The sequence below is a fragment of the Sebastes fasciatus genome, chromosome 8 (genome assembly GCF_043250625.1).
Source record: "Sebastes fasciatus isolate fSebFas1 chromosome 8, fSebFas1.pri, whole genome shotgun sequence".
In the NCBI taxonomy this organism is placed as follows: domain Eukaryota; kingdom Metazoa; phylum Chordata; class Actinopteri; order Perciformes; family Sebastidae; genus Sebastes; species Sebastes fasciatus.
The window spans coordinates 27,019,463-27,043,856 of record NC_133802.1 but is presented as its reverse complement, the minus strand read 5'-3'; the positions used below and the strand labels follow the sequence as shown (position 1 = coordinate 27,043,856).

Genomic DNA, 24,394 nt, shown 5'->3' with positions numbered 1-24,394 from the left:
CTGGTGTGTATGTTCACACAGCAGGATCACTGGTTATGAAATGTTAAATGAATCCACCACATGCCTCATATGATAAAGAGGAATATGAATGAAATGATTTATAAATATGTGGGCCATATATCAGTGGGTAGTTCTCCACTGACAGATCACTAACCTCTCTGTGTGAACTGTCCATCAGCACGCCGAAGGTGCCCAGTCTCTGGCACTGACAGCGGACATGAGAGGTGTTCCTGAACACCACCATACAGTCCCTGACTGTCCAACAGCCTCCTATCTCATACCTGCAGAGAGAGAGAGAGGGTTTATAATAAAAGGTCAAATGTTCAAGGATGTGAAGACACAAAGATTAACTGTATCCTATTTGAAAAAATAAGTGTTTGTATTATGTGTCAAAGTTAACGCGATAATTATGAGTTAACGCAAATTTGTTTTAACGCCACAAATTTCTTTAACGCATTAACACAACTTGTGTTTTTTACCTTGTAGTCGGCTCAATTTTAAAGCTAGCGTGAAGATACCGGCATCTCATGAAACTAGAAAACCTAAGGAATCTATTGGCATCAACTACGTCATACTAGCTCCGAGTCTCCCCTTTACAGACATGCTCACTTTATGATAATCACATGCAATTAGGGAGCAAGTAATAGTCAAGTCAGCACATTGACAGCTGTTGTTGACTGCTGGGCTTAAGTTTACCATGTTATGATTTGAGTATATGTTTTTATGCTAAATGCAGTACCTGTGAGGGTTTCTGGACAATATTTGTCATTGATCTATGTTGTTAAATGATTTCCAATAATAAATATATACATACATTTGCATAAAGCAGCATATTTGTCCACTCCCACTGTATCAATACAGTGTGAAGCATCATATACTACCACAAGGTAACTGACAATACCTAGCCCTAATGTACTGTATGTGTATGTGTGTGTGTGTGTGTGTGTGTGTGTGTGTCTAGGAATACATGAACCAGTGTAATCTGTACTCACTGGTTGCTGTGGTTCCACTGAACACACAGTGGTTTGCTGCGATTGGCCGTCTCCAGCAGCTTGAACTCGAGCAGGATGGGCTGGTCCAGGTGTCCTCCCACAAACGTCTGGTTGTTGTAGACAGAGATACTGACCACCGGGGAGTTCATTACCGGGTGTCTGGGAAGCCTGAGGGAGAGAGAGAGAGAGCGGAGTTACCGTACGTCTCTACTTGATAAGACAGGAAGCAGAGTTTGATGTCCTGGTTAGGACGGTAAAAAAAAAAAGATGAGCAGAGAGGAACAAGTTCGGTTTACTAGAGAAGACTTAAATGACTGTTTATTGACATCTACTGAAAACTGGTCAGTTTGTTACTTTGTAATTAAGCCCGGAGGTGAGGAAGAGCAGCGGGGGAGAGGGATGGGAGGAGAGGTCAAATGATGCTGAAGCAAAGCTGAAGAGTCTATTAACCTATAAATCTACTGACAGAAAATTAATTGACTAGAATTCTGATCGTCAAAAGACCTTTTTCACAGCAGACATTTTGACATGTCTTAAGGCCTTTACACACCGGGGGCGTTGTTTTCATACCCATTAATTTGCACGTCAACAGGCCTATATGTATTTGTTTTTATTTTTCTCTGTAATTTCACTTAAAACTGTTCTGATAATTTAGCTCTCAGGTTCTTAAAATGAGAAAATACGCAGTACTTTTCATTTGTCAAGTATTTAATTCACACAGGAGTATGCAAAAATAGGCTTTAGGTTATTTAATATAGACTATTTATTTATTAAATTACCAGAAAACATGCTATATCGTGATATATATCGCTATCGAGATATGAAATGACCGTTATTGTGATAGAAGATTTTGGCCATATTCCTCAGCCCTAACGTCAATATATTTTTTTGAACTGTTGTTTTTTTTTGTTAATGATAGCTGGTTTTGTGCATGCTGTTATCAATTTTACCTGTGCTAGTCCTTTAATGACAAGTCAAAATGTCATCTGTGAAAAAGGTCCATTAATCATTTAGTTAAAATATTCATCAAGCAAAAATGCCAAACATTTCTAATTCCTGCTTCTCAAATGTGAGGATTTGCTGTTTTTTTGTCTGTTTCATTCTGCATCATTGTAAATAGAATATCTTTGGGGGTTAGTTGGACAAAATGAGTAATTTGAAGATGTCACCTTGGCATTTTCCCTGTTTTTTTCCTCACATTTCATAGGCAAAACGATTATTGGCCTTTATTATTATTTTTGGATTTATCATTTTTTTTAATTGCTGGTTATAATTAAAGATAATGTGCTTCTAATGATGTGATGCTCCTGTTCTATAAAAGACATTCTGGTTTGCTACTGAATAAAAGATGGGTAATTCATATTTCTATATCCAGCATGTTTCCTTCCTTTCTGCTGTAATCAGATTTTTATTGTTCTAAGTGTGATTGATTCCCACCTCACTCCTCGTCGGTCTGTGTGGTACTTGGGAGGGAGGGCGCTGCCCAGACTGCGATAGATCAGCAAGATGACGATGGTGATGGGCGGCTCTGGCATCGAAACAGTGCGTCTGGCTGCAGTGTATTCTCCCGTCTGATTGGCTGAGATACTGACAGGGGCGGAAGCAGCGTTCTGAGGGGCCGGGGCTGAAATGGAGAAGTCTGTGTGAATACGTACTCAGTATATTCAGACACTTATAATCTCAAGCCTTTAATTCTGTTAGTTCTTACGCTCTTTCTCTGTTCGCTCCTTCTCCTTCCAGTTGTGTTGTTGTTGCTGTCGCTGTGGCACAAGGGCAGCAGGGGGCAGTATCACGTGGGTGTTAGGATCCCACAAAGCCTGGCCGCGAAACAGGGTGGTGTGGTAACGTGGGAAACGCCGCCGCACGTGGGTCTGGTTCTCCACGCGGTCCAGGTTCATGACTGACAAACAAACAGGCAGCAGTAAAAACACATGAACACACAACTTAGGCAGGGGTTTGTTGATGTGCAGTATACATACATATTTATAATATACATAAAATAATGTGACTTGTTAAAATGAGATATCTCACACCACAGGCAGCGTTAGGAGTATTTCTTGCTCCATTTGCTTCCTGTTGTAAAGAGTATATAGAGAGCCAAAGTCCTGCCCCCTTTATGAAGCTAGCCTCTATTCCAACGGTAAAAATTTTTTCCTCATAGAGGAGTTTATTAAGTTATTGATCCATATTGTAAGATAAATGACTATCTATTACTGTACGGGACAGTACAGTTGAGCACTTTATCATTTTAACAAAGATAAAAAAATGATTATCTTGGTAGCATTCAACAACAACATACTGTACTGTACACCGCAAGTCTCAGCTAAGAAGCCGGTCAAAGCATCATGAAATGTTTGAAAGATAATCTGTCTTTGTTTGATTTGATGTGATTTTTTATCAGGAATTTGAAAGCATCACAACTCAAAAGAGTGTCATGACACAAAAACATATCTCATAGGATAGTACTTAAAAGCATTACTAAAAACACTTTCATCCTGTTTTGTGCCGTTAAGCATTGAAGCCGATTTTTTGCCATGTCTGACCACATGGCAGTCAAAGTAAACTGCTGCGTAGACGCCACTACAGACTGACAGTAATCGACTTAATGTCTCTAAATTAAAGTGGTAATAATTTAATGATGCTAAACCTGCAACCTCCAACAGCACATTTGAAACCTCCCGAATCATCAGCTGGTGAAAAATTAAACCGTAGCCATACACACCATTTTCTAATTGTTCCTGGAAATCACTACAATAAAATAACTTGATTTTCGGTGTAATTTTCCTCTTTTTAACTGAAAAATACAACTAATTTCCCCTTTTTACATATAATTTAAGGGGAAACCAGAACTGCCTGTGTCAATAAACCGATTTATTCTCTGTGGATTTGGTGTAAAGAGCCAATTCAAAATCCATAAACACACACACACACATACACACACATACACCATGGAGAAGTGGAACTGTCGTATTATGGGAAATGAGGTGGCGAATAGGAAGTGCATAGTCAATGTGGAGTGTTCAATAATGAGTGAACACTTGACCAAGCAAACAGAAGTGGAACAGCACTCAATACTGAGAGAGCAGAGAGATCACTCAATAGAACAGACTGTGTGTGTGTGAGGAGAAAGAGTGTCTGGTTTTATGATATCAAAAAGTCTGTAATGATCATTTTTGATGGAGAAACAAATGGTTTGTTGGTAAAAATAAAATTGAAGATTTGGCATTTTAATGACCAAAAACAACAAGAAAAAAAAAACTTATTAGGAAACTCATACATTAGGAAGCTAACAGATGGGTGTGTGTCAGATTCATCCATATCCTTTCCCCATGTTATTCATTCTATCCCATTTGGCTGAGAGCATTAGCTGTCTGTGTTTGTGTGTGTTGGAGTGTGAAATTCAGCGTTGGCTGCATTTCTTATTCCTTCTGCTTTCACTGCTGCTAATTCTACGCTCCCCGCCTGCATCACGCTGTCAGTTTAAGATTATCTAACAGCATCCTGGATGTATTCCAAAGGGGAAGTAAGAGAGAGATGAGAGTCTCACAGAAAAGAAATAAAAGCAGGTAGTTCATGTCGGCCAAGACAGGTAAGCCTATATTTTCTTCAGCTCTGGGATTAACTGTGTTACCACTGGAAGAAGAAGCTGGTGAGGCAAGATTCACTAGTTGGTAACTTTCATGAGTTTTGGGTGGATGGTATTTTAAAGTAATTCAATCAGTGTGTGTGTGTAGCTAAGAGCATTAACTGAGTGTGAAATTCATTGTCTGGCTTCATCCCTGTCAGAGCTGCTGCTGTTGCTTATTTCAACACCTCTTGTTGTTGTTGATGTAGGATGTGGCACAGATTATTTAACAGTATTTTTAACACTGCTAAAGTGACGGAAAAATGTGGAGAAGAGCAAAATGTACAAGTGACAGAATGCCAGAAACTAAATGACACAGGGCACATGGCCAAACCTGCAGATGGAAGGGAGTGTGTATGTGTGTCTGTGTGTGTGTGTGTGTGTGTGTGTGTGTGTGTGTGTGTGTGTGTGTGTGTGTGCGAGAGAGAGAGAGTTATCTAACCCACTTTTCATTTAAAAACTGGCATGGCCATTTTCAAAGGGGTCTCGTGACCTCTGACCTCAAGATATGTGAATGAAAATGGGTTGTATGGGTACCCACGAGTCTCCCCTTTACAGACATGCCCACTTTATGATAATCACATGCAGTTTGGGTCAAGTCATAGTCAAGTCAGCACCCTGACACACTGACAGCTGTTGTTGCCTGTTGGGCTGCAGTTTGCCATGTTATGATTTGAGCATATTTTGTATGCTAAATGCAGTACCTGTGAGGGTTTCTGGACAATATTTCTCATTGTTTTGTGTTGTTAATTGATTTCCAATAATAAATATATACATACATTTGCATAAAGCAAGTCTATTTGCCCACTCCCATGTTGATAAGAGTATTAAATACTTGACAAATCTCCCTTTAAGGTACATTTTGAACAGATGAAAAATGTGCGATTAATCACGATTCACTATGGACAATCATCGATTGACAGCCCTAGTAAAAACACATTATGTTTGGCTTAAAATTACTATGTTTCACACGGGACACGAACAGCGGTCTCCTGGGGGGAAAGTCCTGTGTATGTTTGACCCATCCACCACCACTCCCAGCCGCCAGTAGTAGACTTTCTCACTTCTTATTATACCACATAACTTTCTATAACAGTCGCTCGATATACTACATCACCTGCTCTTTGCGTCGCTCGTTACACTACGTCACTTGCTGTGGCCGTCTGCGGACTTCCAAACATATTTGTGATGCCTCAAAGACAAACGTAATCCACGACAAAACACGCTTCCTTCCCAAACGTAATTGAGAATGCAGTTTAGTTGTATGGGAAAGTAATTTTTAGGAGACACAGCTGGTGTGAGTTATCTAACACACTTTTCATTTACAGTAAATGCTAAAAAAAGTGAGAGTTTTATGAGCCTAGGTGTTCAGTGATGTTATACTCCAGTCAATCAGTGTGTCTGTGCTTGTACTAGTGTGTGCGTGTGTGTTTGGCATCTGTAAATCTAAAGGATGTATGCCAGCCGGTGCTACAGCGCTTCAGGGTTTGTGTGCGTGTTGGAAGCATTAGCTGCTCTGTGTGTGTGTGTGTGTGGGAGTGTGAAATTCATCTCTGTGTGCTGCTGCCATCATCATTTGCATTAGCGCTGTTCATCTCCCGCTTTACAATGACTCATTCTAGCTGATTTCACAGCAGTGATTCACAGCATTATGAGAAAACCGCTGCAAATCGTCTGTAGAGATTAAGATTTTATTGCTGTCTTAGTCTCTTTTATTGGGTCTGTCTAGTGATTAGCTATTGTATTATGTCTGAATATCTGTGACTGTGTGTGTGTAGTCATTGTGAACTCACCTAGGTTTGGAGCAACCAGCGCCACAGGGTTGAGGTAGGTGAGCTTCATGTTCTGGGCCAGATTCTGGGCGTACTGCTCCAGCAGGTCCGTCAGCTCGGCCGGACCGCCTCCCGGGATGTGGTTCTGACTCTGAGCGAGAGCCCGCCAAAGTCCGGAGGTACCAGGACCCAACAGCACACTGCAGCCCCGCACAATGTTCTGCAAGCAACAGGAAGACGAACGATTAGTAAAAGAAAGAAATAGACTGCTGCTTTTCAGTAGGAGCTTCTGTCGATCATTTCTGAGGAGCCAGAGACCACATGATGGGCTTATGTATTTGAGACAAAGATAGAAACAATAAGATATAAATAATAAATGTATCAACATCCTGGATCAGGAAAGGGAAAGAGAGATAGAAGATATGAAGAAAGGGGAACAGCTAAGACTATCCAAAGACTCTGAGGATGCAGACAGTAGCCACGTTTCCATTCAATTTAGAGCTGCGACTAACGATTTTTTCCTTGTCGACTAATTTGTGGATTATTTTCTCGATTAATCGATTAGTTGTTCGGTCTATAAAATGTCAGAAAATGGTGAAAAATTATCAATATCAGTATTTCCCAAAGCCCAAGATGACGTCCTTGGCTCTAATTAAATTTTCAGGTGAATTTTTGGCAAACTTTTGAAATGTCGCAAAACAGAAATGCAAATTAGGCGTTCTTTCATCAACTGGTTTGGAGTGAATAAACTCGGCTACAGCGTAGTTTGGCCAGAAGTCGGCACTATAGGCTACGCAAGGCTTTAAAAAGCCAGTAAACAGAGTAGCAGAAGAGGTTGCGAGCCGGAAACAAAACAAGTCAGCTTGGCCATCTAACCATGTACGAGAGAAAAATGGAGGTCTTTCTTTCAATTGGGCAAGTTTTAATTGTTCTTTCATGTCAACCAGTATTTGGCACGATTCACGGTGTCCAGAAGACAAACATTCGCACGTTATGAAAATATCTGGGACAGCGGAAACGGCTGATCAGTCATGTGAGTTAAATGTTTGCTACATCAGAATTTATTCAGCAAAGGCGTTTACTTAATCCATTTAGTGCATCTACTGTTTTTCGGCAAAGGTAAAAAACACTTCAAGAGAGCGTAAAAACATTTCTGTGCAATTGAGGGAGTTTTACTGAATTTTGTTGTTTCCACACAGCTTTTACTTAAAAATATGTGAATGGAAACACGGCTAGTGAAGCCTAATAGAGGGTGTAGAAAAAGGAGAAAGTCGGAACTTGAGTTTGTGACTGATTCTGGTCGAGGAGACAAGAAATCTGATGTAATGTAACCCTCATTGTCAAGGCTTCTGTCGGGCTGCTCTGACCGGGACCACGACAACGAGAACATGGTCAAAAATTGTTATCAGAGCTAAAAAAACAACATTCAAACAAGTCTCATACCCAATTATAGATACGTTTTACTGCAGTGATGTTGCCTTTTATGCACAGTGCCTCCATTTCCATGCTTTTTATGACTCTGGATGGAAACCTGTTATAGATAGTCTAGACTGCACAGCCTTGCAAAATGATCTGAACAAACAAAGAGGCATATCAGAGATCAAGAGACAGAGAGAGAAAAAGAGAGAGGGAGAGGAAAAGTGCTAAATCTGATTCCTTCCAGTCTGACTGCACCAGACCCAATAAAAGCACTGCAGTCTCACATAATGCTCAGGGGAGAAAAAAACACACAAGAAACCCAGCCAAACAAGGAAAACAATATACGGCGCAGTATAGGAAGAACGTAATGAAATGTAGAGAGAGAGAGTCAGAAGCAGGGATTGTGGATAAAGGCGAAAGAGAATGAGAGAGAGAAGAAAAGGCTTAATCTTGGTTCAGAGCTGCAGGAAACAGAGAGAAAGGTGGACAAGAAAAACCAAACTAATAGACAGAGATGGGATGAGATGGAAAATGTGAGCGGGGAAAAGCGATGGAGACACATTACGGGACAAAATGGATGATCACAACGGACAAATGCTTAAAGATCTAATCCAAGTTTTTGGACTGATTTGTTACAACTTAAAGAAGGTCAAAAACCGCTAGAAATAAATATTTTTTTATAACAAACATGCACCCATTCTTCCTCCCAGGGGATCGACAGCGTTCCTAACCAACTTTACGGTCTTTCTTTCACGAAGGAGGCTAAATAACGCTCCAAAGTTAGGCTAAATTTGGGCGAGGCAAAGTGGCATGGCAATTTTAAAAAGGGTCCCTTGACCTCTGATCTCAAGATATGTGAATGAAAATGGGTTCTATGGGTACCCACGAGTCGCCCCTTTACAGACATGCTCACTTTATGATAATCACATGCAGTTTGGGGCAAAAACAATGCATTTTTTTGCATGCAGTATATGAATATTTCTCCATATTGGGGCCCCTAAACAGTCTTAGAATCACATAAATTAGGTTTCACCAGAAAGCTGAGACTCTTGTGGATCCAATGAGCCTAACTGTATTCATGTGTGATGATGTTAGTCTCCATAGTAGCCATTTCATATAGTGAGACCATTTGTTTGGTCTCTTAGGGTTAAAAAGCACATTAAATATGCACAGTTAATGGCTTCCCTTTGACCATGTGGTCAAATACATTACTAAGATTGAAAATAAGCCAATACTTCATTATGAAATACGTAATGGCGAATCTTAAGCTCCACACCCCAATCAGCCTGTACACTGCAAGAGCTCATATGGCCTGTATTTATCTATTGAAAAGACAATGGGTGAAAAACAATGGAGGCTGACAAAAGGACAAAGATGTGACGGGTTTTAAAGAGGCAGCAGATGACAGGATTACAGGAGGAGAAGGAGGCGCAGGGCACACAAAGGCTGCAGGAGAGGCAGCATGGATGACAGGTTGGAAGATAATGCTTCAACAAACAGATTATACGTATGGGCAACACGTTGTCATATCCAAACTATTTAGAACAAGTTATTATATATTTTCAAAATGTTCTTTAAATGGAACTCCCTTCTCTTCTCACCCTTCATGTATGCTGCCCACTATGAGGGACAATTACATTACCACCCTGTTAGGACCATTGTGCAGTGCATCGGTGACATGTTTTAATGAATATTATAAGGTATAATGTCTGAATTTCTCTCCCACATTTGGCACATTCTTGCCGTGCATTTAATGAGACATGAGCCCTACTGTATCTGGAGGTGCAGTAGTCTCCAGATGGATCCAATCACAGCTTGAACATGAAAGATTTCTTCCTCCGATAGTCGCTACATTCCTGATGTAAAAAACTCTTTATTCCCTCTCTGCCTTCCTTTGCTTCTCCTGCAGCCACTGGGCTCTGTTACTATAGTAACTGTGTTCTACATTACCTGTCCGCCTGGCCTAATAGCGGCTGATTAAAGTGAGGTGTCAAGTATTAGCAGATATATATTTTTTCTATTATTGGTGAGAAAAAAAAATGGGCTGTCTGCAGCTCCACTTCAGCGATGCCAGGGTAACCCAGAGCCGCCTCATTAACTGAAGATGATGCGATGTGGGCAGCACGACTGTTTAAGAGCCAGAGGTTGAGGTTACAAGTGAGGCGAGTTCAGGTTTCGATTTTCTCGGAAACTGCGAAATGACAATAAAAATCCTAACTGCCCTATTGTGGCAACATATTGCTGCTGTAAACCAGCAAACCAAACGTTAAACCCTAATGGCCATATTTCGGATTCACTGTCAGGTGAGGTAGGAAAGTGAAATGTCAGACAGGAAAAGGTTTTCATTTCACTCACTATAGGATGCCATTAATGCTACCGCTGTGTTGCTATAGCAACTGTCCTTGTTAGCCAGAGATGATGTATTGATCACATGAAGCAATGCTCTGTGTTCGGCATGAGGCTCCAACTGTGGTGCTTTTTGAGTGCCCCAACAACATGTTCATGTTCATTTTCAGGTTTTATTTATACGATTTTTATGTAGATGAATCACTTTTGAAAAAGAATACATACACAGAGCCTTTAGAAAGGTGCCAAATAAAAGTAAGGCTTTTCCTCAAAAAAATTCTTATGACTGTAAATTAATCATTTAAAAAGTTTTGACGGGTCCAAAATTAATGTTTTGTTTATCTCTGTGGAAGATATCAGATGTTCGGTTCCAACTTCTAACAAGGCTTGTGAGCCAATAGTAAAACGAAATTGCTATCATGTGGTATCTTCATGTCCTCAGTAATTAAGGTGCCAGTTAGTGTGAACAAAACAGATAAATGAGTTTGATACTGGTGTCACCATCAGGCTGTCCAAAGTTATCAACGGTACCTTTAAGATTGGTTGTGAATGAGTTATACAACAAAAAAGTAATTCATCATTGGTTATTAATTAGATTTTATTTAATGAGTCACGATTTTGGCTTCCCACAATTAAATGAGCACGATCGACTGCGATATCGACATTTAAAATATTCCGCTCAAAGATAACTCCACTGCATATCAAATCAAGCACTTCCTAAACTAACAGCCAGCCACCAGGGGGCGATCGAGATGTTTTGGCTTCACTTTTGGGGGGCCGCCATGCTGCTCGCATGCGCACCCTACAGCCAGGGCTGGCTCTAACACTTTGGGTGCCTTAGGCAAAATTCGGATTTTGTCAGTTTCATTACAATTTACACAATTTATGGCAGATGAAAAAGTGTGAGAAAGAGAGTTATTGGAGTGAAAAGTGTATTTCTTTCTTTCTTAATCTATTTGTACATTTGTTACCTCAATGCAGAAAGTGAGGAAGGGCGCCAATCGACATTTTTTTTTTTTTGATTTTTAATTTATTTTTTAATTTATTTTTTATTGTTTAGAGGGCGACCAGCGCCCCCCAGAAGGTGGCGTCCTAGGCGTCCGCCTATATGGCCTATGCCTTAAGCCGGCCCTGCCTGTGAAAACGTTCCTGAATGTTGCGGCTGAAAGTCCACAGTAGAAGACTAATAGACTGTATATTACTGGTTTTGTCTGTCAAAACAAAAATGCACCGAATTGAGGTGAAGAAGAACCTTATTTCAAGTCTCATTTTGATGCAGAGATTTGTACATTACCAGGAATGTAGCACAACATGGAAGAGAAAGCAGTCTGTTTATTTAAATATGAAGGTGCAATAAAAATATTTTGTCCCTAAAATCAATGAATAATCATGAAAATAATTGTGATCTCAATATTGATAAAAAATAATTGTGATTATCATTTTGGCCATAATCGTGCAGCCCCACAGATGCTGTTTGTAAGAAGAGGGAGGGAGAAACGCTCACACTGATGGCATCCTTCCTCTTTTGTCCACAGCGTCATAACTGGCACCATAGTCTTTATGTGGGAATTCAGTGTGTGCAACAAGTGTGTATTGAATCAGATAAATGTGAGTGTTTTTGATTTTACTATTCAGATACACTCTTCTCCCTTTTACTGACTAAATTTATAGCACAGAAGATACAGTATAATGTGATGACTACACCTCATGTCATAAACCAGCATGAGTTCTTTCTCTACAGAATCAAGGTCACTGGACATATCAATGCAGGCATATTTTAAAAAATTGCTTTTGATTCCTGGAGAAAAAAAAATGTGTGTACGCATTAATGAAATTGAATATCTAAAACTCTTTCTATCAAAACACAATTCTATCCTAAAATGTGTTTCATATGAAAACAAAAAGACGACAAAAGATGCCATTCTTTGGTTCAAACTATGGGATGCTGCTATCACACCCACTCAGTTTCTATAGCAACTCGTTCTTTGTATAACAATGACAGTATGAATGATTTCAGCACTGCAGGGTGGGGCTTCTTCTGCTACAGTTGTCATCAGGTGGCCAAAGCCTCCCTGTTATCATAAATTATTAAATGCTTCCCTGGGTCAACTGTAGAAAAACCAGAGAGCAAAAGAACTGCTTTTTAACTGCCCACCGTGGCCCCGATTTCAATTAATCACCTCCCGGCTGCGTAAGTGAGCTGGGACTAACTCGTTAGCGAAAGATAAATTAATTAAAATGTCAGATAGTGAGAGATTACCATTCAACACCATACTTCTGATAGAAATACTACTGTTACTACTACATCTAATACTACTATTAGGGGTGTAAGAAAATATAGATACACTTGAGTATCGCGATATTATGTCTTGTGAAACTGTGTCGATTCTCAAATATTGGATTCGTGGCAGACAATGGCTCTGATTGCACAAAAAGTAGTGCTACGATGTTACAGGGACTGTGATAAATGCAAATGCAGAACCCACCGTTCAAAGGGTAAACTTTTGATTTTTAAAAATCGCAATATATCGCCTTGCTTACAGTATCACAATATAAAACAGGCAGCTCAAATTAAGCAATCTGACATCTTATCCTTTGCACTTTCAGTATCGCTCCGGGTCAACACTCTGTGTTGTCGTGGTTGCTTAGCAACAGGGTCACGGGGGATCACTTCCGCCAACACGGGACAGGTTACAGATACAAAACCAAGCCTCCAGGAAGAGCGACGGGCTGTGAAGCAAATTTTCGTAGTGGCCAAACGTGGTACTACAACTTCCGTGTCCGTCACGTAATGCCAATGGGCCCAAAAATACTTTTTCCCATAGAATTTTTTTTTAGGTAGATCAACTTCCAAGTACGAACACTTGAATAGCCCTTATTTAAATCATTAGGTCCTAAAAGTTGTAAAATGCACCAATAGCCGAATCTTCCTCCGTTCATGTGAATGAGCCCCAGACCGCGGCTGGACCGAGGGCTGGGAGGCGAGGTTAAAGGAAACCAAAAGGCCCAATGGATGCGGAAGATCGCCGGATGAGCTGGGTACTTTATCACTCGGCAGTCGAGCCATTTTGGCTTCATGCACCGCTCAGCAACTCTCATAGGAATGAACGGGGAAGGTTGACTTCTATGGAGGAGTGGATTGAGCAGAGCCCATCTCCAGAAAGAAATCTACCTGCTAAACAACATGCGGAGCTACGTAAAGAGGAGGTTCCACAATGTTGCCAAGAATATGGAAGCAAGCAGGAACGCAGCAGATATATACCAACCACTGCCTTTGCACTGCTTTTTTCATTAACCAAGATTTGATGTAAAAAATTCTCTTCCCTAATGAAAATATATACACTATAGTTAGCATGTCAATTTCACATCATTGTTTCCATAGTGACATGCAATTTGTCAATTACTGACACACGAGCCAGTAAATTGAAACAGCAGTTTAACAGGTAAGACGGGGGTTTTTACTTTATATATGATGTGTGAACAACTCATTTCTTGTCAGCCAAATTTGACGTATAAGCTAAATATGTATATCAAAATGATATGGACATCTCTGTTCACGCCTTTATGTCAATCTGCCAACAGGCTAAAATGATCCTGTGTCGGCTCCTCAGCCGAAGCCGTCGTATCAGGTAAAATGAGTCTCTGTCACTTAATATGGGGAAATGACATGGTGCAGTATTTCATGAGCTACTGTCACTGCATCGCCATAGCAACATTACCTCCCTTTTCACAGGAAAGACATCTCGTTGTACTATCTCGTCACTGGGTCTGTACCCAATAAAGAAACACTGTATCAATCATATCTAGTGTTTTAAATAACAGCAGCTACTTTATGTCTTCCGACAGATTCTGTGCAGATTTGTGGTTGCTGGTAGCAGTAATATACAATAGAGTGGAAATCTGGTTTAGTCCTTAAAATAACTTAAATATTAATGATTCAAATATCCATTTGGGATGCTAGAATTACAAACCCAAAAAACTGTGGCTCTTCCAAAATGCTTGTTAGTTATACTTGTCTTGGTTAACAATGCCAAATGTCCTGTTCAAAACAGAGCAGGTAGAGTGGCAGTAACATGTTAAGATTCTCACACGGTAAAATCAACAGCACAAACTAATTATTGGCTTCACACTTCACTATCTGGCCTGTCTTTCAAACAACCTTTCACAACTTGCATATACATTAACCTCTCGTCAATATTTGTGGTTTAAATGGGAGCATTTTGAATCATCAAAACAACAATTTAAGCACAAATTTGCCAATTTCTCACATCTTAGTAGTGTTTGTTATAGTTTAAAATCATTTCCCCATGAATCTCTGTCACAATGAGAACGCTGCTATCCAATCTTCCCAAAGAAGTATCTTGGATTTGAAGAGCAAGGTGAATTATAAAAGCAAATAAACAGCCCTTGTTGATGGCAAATATGTCTCCATATGTTCCACAGTACGTATGCCGCTGCAAGAAACTATAAAGGCTTTAGCTGTACACCCTCCCCCACTCCTCACTGCTCTCACCCTTCTACGGAAATGTATAAACAAAGAGTAAAGCACACACTGAAAAAAACTGAAAAGAAGTGAAGAGAATAATTGTATCATGTTCTTCTTTTTACCTCGTTGAAATGTGCGTCCTGAGTAGCGGTGAGCCCGAAGCCGCTCTGTTGGGTCTCGAAGGTCAGGAGGCGGGACAGCAGCCGTTCGGCGATCTGCAAGTCGTTGCCGTAGAGTCGGGCGGTTGCCTCGGTGACGTCACGGAGCTGGTGGGCAAGTTTCTTCTCCATGATGGTGTTGAGTTCGGTCTCATTACGCTCCAGAGAATCAAGCTAAATACACAGACACCAACAGAACATGAAAAGGTTAATCTATACCCTTTCTACACATATTTAAGAATTACTGGGATTTAATATGACAATATTTAATACTACAACATGTTTACAAAGAGCTATTGTATTGTACCTCTAGTTCATTTAAAGTTGTTTACACATACAATATCTGCATTTAAGTACTTGAATGATGGGATTATGTCCTACTCATAGAAATAGAATAGGAGTAGAATGGACATTGACCTGGGTCCACAGCCATGTCCACCTCTGACTTAAACTGTGCCCTCTTTCTGCCGCAGAATACAAATAAATCTCATTGCTCCAAAAAAGAAACATCAGACTCCTATAGTGGGAGTTTTAAATTTACAAGTTGAGAACCAAGAACCGACAGAGGGTTTCCAAAACAGTTTGGAGCTGGATAAGGTAACAGACGCAAGCGTTCTAATAAACTGAAAGCATTTATCAGCAACAGAGAGTGTTAACCACTTTGGTTCAAGTTTTGGGACCCATGAAGATGTGTGTTTAATGGTATTAGTGGTATTACTCTACATACAGCAACATTGAGCTCCACAAATGGAGGTGAGGTGCAGTTGTAAAGGTCCGGCTCCATCCATCCTCTCTCTGCATCACAGTGTCTGATGGCCGCACCTGCAAGGAGGAGAAACGGTAAGACTTTTCACAATGACGTGGCGTAAAACTGACATAAGGTTGTATGTGAGTATATGCATATCTATGTGTTCAGTGTGTATGAGTGTGTACGGACCGACGGAGCCTTTGGGGCAGGGCACTGCAGCAGGCAGGTTGAACTTGGTCCGAGGCCACCAAATCCCCTGAGTGATGGTCTTTGGACAACCATCATAAATGACTGCAGAGAGAAAGAACATTATTTAAAATCCTCCTTATCAATACGGTGAACTTTTCCATTAAACATATGACAAAAAGTCACTAATAATGTGGAAATGTTTTTCTTTTGACTTGCAGAGAAGAAAATGAAAATGACTGTGAAAGAATAAAATACCAGCTACAAATTAATGAAAGTAATTACAAGACGGAAACTGGAAAGTGACAAAGCTGCACAGAAGGGAAGAAAAGGACACATCGAATTAACTAGAAGATGAATATAATCAACAGTTTCTTTGTTATTTTAGGATTGGACACAAGTTTGACAAACACAACCATTTTGAAAGACAGAATAAAAGAAACTGAAATCCTATAATTACACTAAAGTTATGATTAAATATGGTGGAAGCTCAGTAGTGCCTCATTAAGTTCATTCATGTCTGTTTGTCTCCATGGATAATTCGCTGTGTGAATACTGGTTTTGAATCCATCTTGAAAATTAAACATTGTCTTTAAATTACACAAGACACAGTTTTTCTGTACCACTCGCTGAGGGACAATTTTACCAAAGAAAGAAAGAATGTAACTCATTATGTTGAATATTGTTGGAGAACAACACTGACAAAGCTTTAATATTAAATCCAACTTTGCAAACTATTGCTCAGAAGCGAATACTTTTTTGTCAATCATTTGGTTCTTTACAAAAGAGCTGCAAGATAGTGACACGTTTTTACTCATTAAAATACAGTAGTTGGTGGAAAAAGTCATTTCACAAATGTTTTCTGCTCCCCAGTCAATAACAAACATTTTGTTTTGACACCCAATCTTTGTACCTCCCGCTAGGCATCTTACTGTTTGTTATAAGAACTCAATGCAGCAGTGAGATGCTTCATTTCTCCCAGTTGTTTTTTTTTGTTAATCCAATCTGCAGCATCTCAGATGTGATGCTGAGCTCCTGCTGAATAAATGAAAGGATGATGTATCCCCCCTGTTGGGTAAACCACAGTCATTTTGAAACAAAGGATATGAGCATTCTCACCTTCACAGCCTGAGTTTGTGACCTCAGCGAAGGGGCTGTCACATATGTTGCACTGGCGACCAATCACGCCGGGTCGGCACTGGCACTGGCCTGTCTCTGGGTCACATGACCGCGAGAAGGAACCCACCGGGTAGCAGTCACAAGGCAGGCAGGTGTCAGAGCCTCGCAGATGGTAGTGAAACTCCTGAATACACACACGCACACACAAGCACACACAGGGTATGCATAATTAGGCACACTGATGAAACTCAGTCAAATGAATGTAAAATGTCACCGATTTATACATTGACACAAAAGGGGATGTGGCTGTAACAGAGACATGAATACTAGAGCAACAACCCATGCAAGGCTCAATGAAAACATTATAATATTGTGAGCCTGAAAAGCATAAAAAAAAAAAGCTTTAATTTCAAACTTAATTTTTCAGAAAATTAAGAACAAGGAGCCAAAGGTCACAGGCCATCATGAGGTTAAGTACTTTGTTCAACGGCAGTATCAGAGATTAAAGATTAGGGTCAAAAAATCTGATTAAGGGCGGGATAAAATAGGGTTAAACACACAAACGTATCAATATACACACGCACGCGTTCACACAAGGCAGGAATATCAATATGTAGGGATGATCATATCATCATGGTTCATGTAGTTTGCATGTCTGGCTTAGCCTGTCAGACTGTGAGATGATTACTGTGTCTGGGTTAAACCAAAGCCAAAGTGAGCTTTTGAGTTACACCACTAAAGTCCTTCTAATCCTATCAGTATTGGTATTCAATGTGATGACGTAAAAAAAAAAAAAAAAATGTATACCAGCAGGTCTGTAGCCATTCAATAGAGCTTTGAACAGCTGCTGTCTAACAGCTCTGTAATATGACGAATAACTCTCTAGTTAATACTAGTTAACAAAAAAAAGTGAAAAATCTGCATCTGATGCTAAATCTACGACATCTAATCAGATACTCTGTGTCCAACAGCCTTTAGTACATCTTCAACATTGATGCACCAACCTCTCTACCTTAGCAAAGAGTAAAAATCAATCAAGTTCAAAATTAGCATTTAATCAAAAAACGCCTGAGAGTTGCGATGTTTTCGGTTACCTTGCAGTGACAGTGTCCGCTGGTCTTGTTGCAGTCGGGGTCGAAGCCTTTATTGGTGTCACAGTGACACGGTCCACAGGTTGGAGATCCCCACCAACCCCTGGGACACTGGTGATCAATCCTGCACAAAACACACATAAACAAACAGGTAAAATCAGAAACACAAAAAGGTAGAATCTGTACGGAGAAGGAAAGCAACAGGGCGTGTCAAAAACTTGTATTTTTGTTCTTCAAAGGATCCATTTTTCCCTCCGACTTCTAACTTATGACAAACTAACTAATGAGTTTGAAACAAAGAGATGAAAGAGAGACACAGTCAGTGAGAAAAGGAGAGACGGAGGAAGAAAAGAGATGGATCAAACTGAGAAAATATTGATAGTGAAAGGTGCAGGGAGATACTGGAGAGATAAAGAGTGAGGGAATTTGAGAGGTCAGGAAAGAACATGCACTTCAGTAAACACTTTATAGCATATGCTGAATCATAGATAGTACCGATTATTATTCAAAATATGAATAATGACATTTCAGCAAAATCAACTTTAGCTATTCATTCACTTTAAAAGCCGTGTTTTTTTCAAACTGCTGAACTTCAAACCGATTTTACACGACACGTACAGTAGCTGTCTCCTTTCTCTTTGCTCGCATCTCATTTACTGTGCTCTCCTTCTGTTCAGTCTCTAATGGATCGCTGAACGCTTTTCACAGTCATTGCAGATTCTCATGTGCGTGTCTTTATTGCTCCTTACAGGGAGTTTAGAAGAGGTAATTCAGATATCAGCGATCTTAATAGAATATTAGGATTGACTCTATTTCTCCAGAGATTTTTCTGTTACATCTCCCAAATCTCTTCTCCAAATGAAGCGTCTCTCCCTGCTGTGTCTTTTTGGCTGCTTAAAGGGCTCAAATGTCAACACAGACATATCCAGAGAGCCAAATGCTTTGTCTCATCATAACTGGGGGAAGAAAGAGCGTAGAAACTGAGGCTGGTTCTTAACAGGAAGCTGCGCTGGCTGTGCTCCGACGAATAGTCTTTCCTAAATGAGTTCCTTTCAGTTACGATTATTTCTCATGCTTCATAGCTAACATGCTAGTTCTCATTTCAGGGCCTGTGTCCGTTTAGCGTTTTTAAAATTGTTCCCAATGAGGATAGAGTATGCGGCTGCATGCGGCCATCTAGGGAAAAAGCGCTGCACTCAACGTCTGTTTTCTGAGCGCTCCGCCTTTTTTTGTGTGGCCGCTCCGAGCGCTTCTAGTTGAAAATCATGGCTATGTCTGTCTATCCAGAGCTTTATATGTGAGAAAGACATTAGCATACAAAAGACAGAATTTGTGGGAGCAGATCGGACGAACACTGAAGGTTTCTGGTGAGTGTTGTGCTTTTATCACCATACGCGTTGTAACCTTTTGTCAACGTAGCGTTAAGTTAATTACTGGTGCTCATGATGAAAGAACGATGTCAAACAAACAGATAGTAGCCCAAATATATAATAAAAAGCAAAGTGGCGATGCTAGTCTTTCATACAAAGGCGGTTAGAGTGGTGATATGTTGTCAAGATATTGTTCAGCGCTCAGAGTGCTTTTTTGATGAAACGCTGAGATGAAGCGCTCCCCAGCGCACTGCAGGCCAGAGAAAGATGCTATATGAACACAGGCTCTCAAGTCACCTGAACATGGCAAGGCTGCAGCAAAAGATTACTTTTCATTGCTATATATATCATTGAGTTTATAAAGTGTGTAGAGAGAAGTGAACAGAGCACAAACTGATATAAAGGCACCTATTTTATCTGACCAGGAGTGAAAAAAAACCCCCACAAAATATTCTATGATGAAAATCAACAAACTCCTACTTTGACTTCAACATCATCATCTTTCTGTAGATCGACTAATTGATTAATGTGATTAAAGTGAGTTAGTAGGAAGATGATTAACGAGCCAGACTTCTAAATTTGGTGTCTTCATTTAAGAAGAAAGAGGACAAATTACAACAGCGAGGAGAGAGAGAGAGAGAGAGAGAGGCACATCAAGGGAAATTAAACGAGAGAGTAGACATATATTTCATCAGCAGCAGACAATGTGTGTCTTTGTTAAAAACACACACCAACTACATCAAAGACGAGACACTCTCACTCTCACACACACACACACACACACACACACACACACACACACACACGCACGCACACACACACACACACACACACACACACACACACACACACACACACACACACACAGAACAGATCATGAGATAAATTCAAAGCTGTGTGGATTTCACAGGCAGGAAGGAAGGAAGGGATCACGGGGTGAGGTCAGGGTCACGCTCGCTTGTGACTCTGTAACACACACAGATAACCTTGGTGTGTGTGTGTATGTTCTTACATTAAGTCTACACTCATTCCACTGTGGATTACATGCAACGCTGGAGATGTGGGACAACAAGGCAGAACTAAAGCTATCAAGACACACACACACACACGTACACACACACACACACACTGGAAAACAGCTTAGCAGGGCTACAAGCAGCATTAAAGAGTGTTAGACCGTGTTGGCATCTCACAGGTAAACTGGAGTTCAAATGTTCAAACGTTGAGTCAATCGTGTGTGTGTGTGTGTGTGTGTGTGTGTGTGTGTGTGTGTGTGTGTGTGTGTGTGTGTGTACCTGTGTTGGCAGTATTGCCCGTAGTGGTTGTCTCCACAGTCACAGATGTATCCATGGGAGGAGCTGGGCTTCCTGTGGCACTGAGCCTCGTTCTCACATGGATTCAGAAGGCAGGCGTCAGTGCAGCCTCTCCCGTAGTAACCTGAGTGAGGAGAGAGAGAGAGAGAGAGAGAGAGAGAGAGGATTCATTTCACAACCACTACCACCCTACAAGTCAAATACAAACACCACCTACTGTAGCAAAATATGCTACCCTGTCTACTACAAAATATGTTCATATAGAACTTATTTGCTTTACCAATTACATGAATTGATGCAAGGACTACGTTCACTGGCACAACGCATCCTCATACAACGGTTCATATGATATCTTACGAAAAGTCATTCCTCATTTTTCATGCGTTTTCCTTCAAATGTACAGCAACATGTCTCAATTTCTACTCGTAACAGTACATGCATACAGTCTTTTCAAAATAAACCTCCGTCTTCAAAGGAAACAACTTGGTTAGGTTTACGCAACAAAACGACTTAGTTAGGTTTAGGAAAAGGTCGTGGTTTGGGTTAAAAGTTCGGAAGTGGCGTAACTTAAGTATGGAGGTTACATGACAAATAAATCGACGTTGACTTCTGGTTTCACGCGGGGTACGAACACCGGCCTCATGGGCTAAGGTCCTGTGTTTTTTCACCCATAAATTCTCCCTACGCAGCGTTTGTGTCTCTTTATACTTCCTGGTTCACGATATGGAATATGCACAAACTGATTTTGTGGGATACATACAAATTACAGTTACCATTACTTTTCGTAGGTATAGCTACTAACAGTGTATGAGAACAGCCTGACTGGCAATATACGTAAGGGATAATGTACAGCGAGTGAAGAATCCCTGACAGGATGATGACGCTCTCATCACCCTGAAGGGGATTCTTTCACAACAATGACCCGCTAGCTGTACATTATCCTGCTTATTACACGGCTACTTACTGAAGAAATCAATATTTTGACACAAAAACGGTCCGCCAAAGTCCGACATCAGAGCTGCGCCCATAGCAACGGTCTGTTATACCGAAATTACAGACCGCTGTGATTAACCAATCAGAATCGAGTATTCAACACAACAGTGTAATAAAGTATTTTAAAATCCAGGAAGTGTGACATCCGTATAACTGTAATGCACTGAGGTCATAATAAGGAAGTTGGTTGGAGAAACAAATATCACGACTTTGACAGTTTGTAGAAATGAAACCCACAAAGTCCTGATGGAGTAAATTCGGAGTTGAACTTGACTCTTAATAAAAAACTTGGAGATCTTTGTAGAAGTTTTCAGGGGCTTTACAGGAAGTAAATTTGAGTAAATTTTACCTCTACATGACCTTAATATCAGAGAAGTACATCTGTTTGATATTCTAATCTTTTTCTCCTAGAAATAATGCATTAAATAATAGATTTATTTTGAAAATCATAATGAAGCGAGAAATGAGAGCACAACACAACAACTATTGAAATCTAAATATGCAGAACGCCGCTCCATTTCCCATTCATGTACCAGAAATAATAACCTGTCAATTCACAAGAACACATCTCAAACATCAAACAGCGATTATCCCACACTCTCCCGACTCACTCCAACCACTGGAAAACAAGCCACCACTGTGCATTACAATGCTGTCATTCACGCAGAATAAAGCACAAATCAATGCTGCCTCTGAAAGAAAATATCAAGCATGGCTCTATAAAAGTAATTTAAAAAAACACATTTCAATTCAGCCACAAATAAGACAAACAAGTTACCATCTGAGCTTTAAGGAAACATCATGGAGAACTACACAAAAAGAGGCTTTTCTGCTGGAATTTATGTAAATGATAAACGGGGTGTTTCAGCTCAAAACAAAGGAACTCAAGGACAGGTCAAGGAGGAGAAAATTTGTTTCTAATGTCTGTAAAAAAATGTAAATAAAAAGCTATGAATGATCACACAAGGTGAGGTCTGACAAAATATAACCAGCCCCATTCATGAAGCCTTTGGTGTTCGGCATTTTGTTCATCGCCATCTTGTTTTTTTGCAACCAGAAGTGACACAAGAGGATGGAGCTAAGTACAACAGAACGCTGAGCAAGACATATTTAGGCAACCAAAATGTTACAATAACTTTAAAGGGTTAAAGTTGTAAGACAAAAATGCGGACAACACCCAGAACGGACAACGCCGTGGTAGCAACCTGTCAATCACAAGGTAGCCACGCACTAAAGCATACTCTGCTTTATGGTCTATTTGACTCTGAATGGAACCATAATTTACTAAATGAACATCATGCTGTATTGAAGAAGACTTGAAACTAGAGATTGAGACCATAAACTCATGTTTACAATGTTTACTGAGGTAATAAATCAAGTGAGAAGTAGGCTCATTTTCTCATAGACTTCTATACAATCTGACTTCTTTTTGCAACCAGAGGAGTCGCCCCCTGCTGGCTGTTAGAAAGAAAGCAAGTTTAAGGCACTTCAGCGTTGGCTTCACTTTTCAGACCCGGAGGTTACTCACTGGTTGTGACGCAAACACAAATCACAAACATTTGCTTGTGTCAGTTCCTCAAATGTTTTGTATCATTGTTGCATGAATATATTTGGGTTTTGGACTGTTGGTTGGACACAAAAAGTTATTTGAAGATGTCAAATATGCACAAATAAATCAAATAAGCACAGAAACCAATTATTGACACATTAATTGACGATGAAAATAATCTTCAGCTGTAGTCTTCGTATATTTTGGATAATTCCTCTTTATAATAGCCCATCATTTTCAGGTATAAATGTGTATAATACTGTGAGTGTGTGTTGCTGATGCCAAAGAAAAACTCGTTTGAAAAATGTAAAGTCATTGGAGAAAAAGTTTAAACACCTCTCAACCGTAATAGCACAACAATTTGCCTACGTAAAAGCAAAGACAGCACACTTCAACGAGCCACTTCAACACAACAACGTACAACACACAAATTCCCACAGTCCACTTCAGTGTGCGGCTGTACAGCGCGGCGAACAAAGCCATCATACACTTCAATACAATCCCCACACAAACACGCCAGCCTCTTATATGGTAATACAGACCAACACATAAAACTCCTCTTTAATCTAATGACTAAAGCAGAGGGCTTCACACACACTTTGGGGTGTATTTAGCACAAATAAAGATGCCTCTCACCCAGACCTGCTTTTAATTTAAAAAGAACAAAATTGTTGTATTTAGTCTTTAATGTACCTTTATTAATAGTTGGATTAAAATATTATGCGACTTAGTCGCACCATAAGACCCCACTTTCATGTTGGGATGGAAATAAAAGCAATAAATCCAATAAAATCACATTCACACTGGCGCTGCAGGTGTGTATTATATGAATAATTTAGTAACACTGAATCCTTGTGATGCGGCTGATCTCAGGATTGAGGGTATTTGTAGCATCAAATGTGATAAAACATGCCAGAAAATGCTAAAAACAATGTTAGTGACAGTTACAGTAGATGTTTACACCTCCACTGATTTAACCAAATTACAGAACATAAAAAACTAAAACCTTACTACTGATACATATCAATATCTAAGAGCCAGGTTACTCCTACAACTTTTACATATAAAATAATACTTGAATTTACCACATAATAATGACTAATGCCTTCTATCTTTTAAAATAATCCTTTGGGAATGCCAGGATAATATATATATACTGTACATGGAAATTACAATTTGATTTCCAGATTCTCTTAGATTTTGACATGTATTTTGATCTCTCTCGTC

General features: G+C 40.0%; 1 protein-coding gene across 2 annotated transcripts in view; it reads right to left on the bottom strand.

Moving 5' to 3' along the window:
• celsr3 (cadherin, EGF LAG seven-pass G-type receptor 3) overlaps positions 1–24,394 on the bottom strand; it is a 127,609-nt gene that overhangs the window by 25,683 nt on the left and 77,532 nt on the right. For both annotated transcript variants that reach the window (XM_074644701.1, XM_074644703.1), the window contains 11 exons: positions 20,608–20,749; positions 17,946–18,066; positions 16,852–17,035; positions 15,736–15,837; positions 15,526–15,620; positions 14,763–14,972; positions 6,411–6,609; positions 2,701–2,892; positions 2,430–2,616; positions 993–1,160; positions 155–281 (listed from right to left, as the gene is read on the bottom strand). In XM_074644701.1, the coding sequence (XP_074500802.1) occupies positions 155–281; positions 993–1,160; positions 2,430–2,616; positions 2,701–2,892; positions 6,411–6,609; positions 14,763–14,972; positions 15,526–15,620; positions 15,736–15,837; positions 16,852–17,035; positions 17,946–18,066; positions 20,608–20,749 (1,727 nt within the window). The remainder of the gene's footprint in view (positions 1–154; positions 282–992; positions 1,161–2,429; positions 2,617–2,700; positions 2,893–6,410; positions 6,610–14,762; positions 14,973–15,525; positions 15,621–15,735; positions 15,838–16,851; positions 17,036–17,945; positions 18,067–20,607; positions 20,750–24,394) is intronic.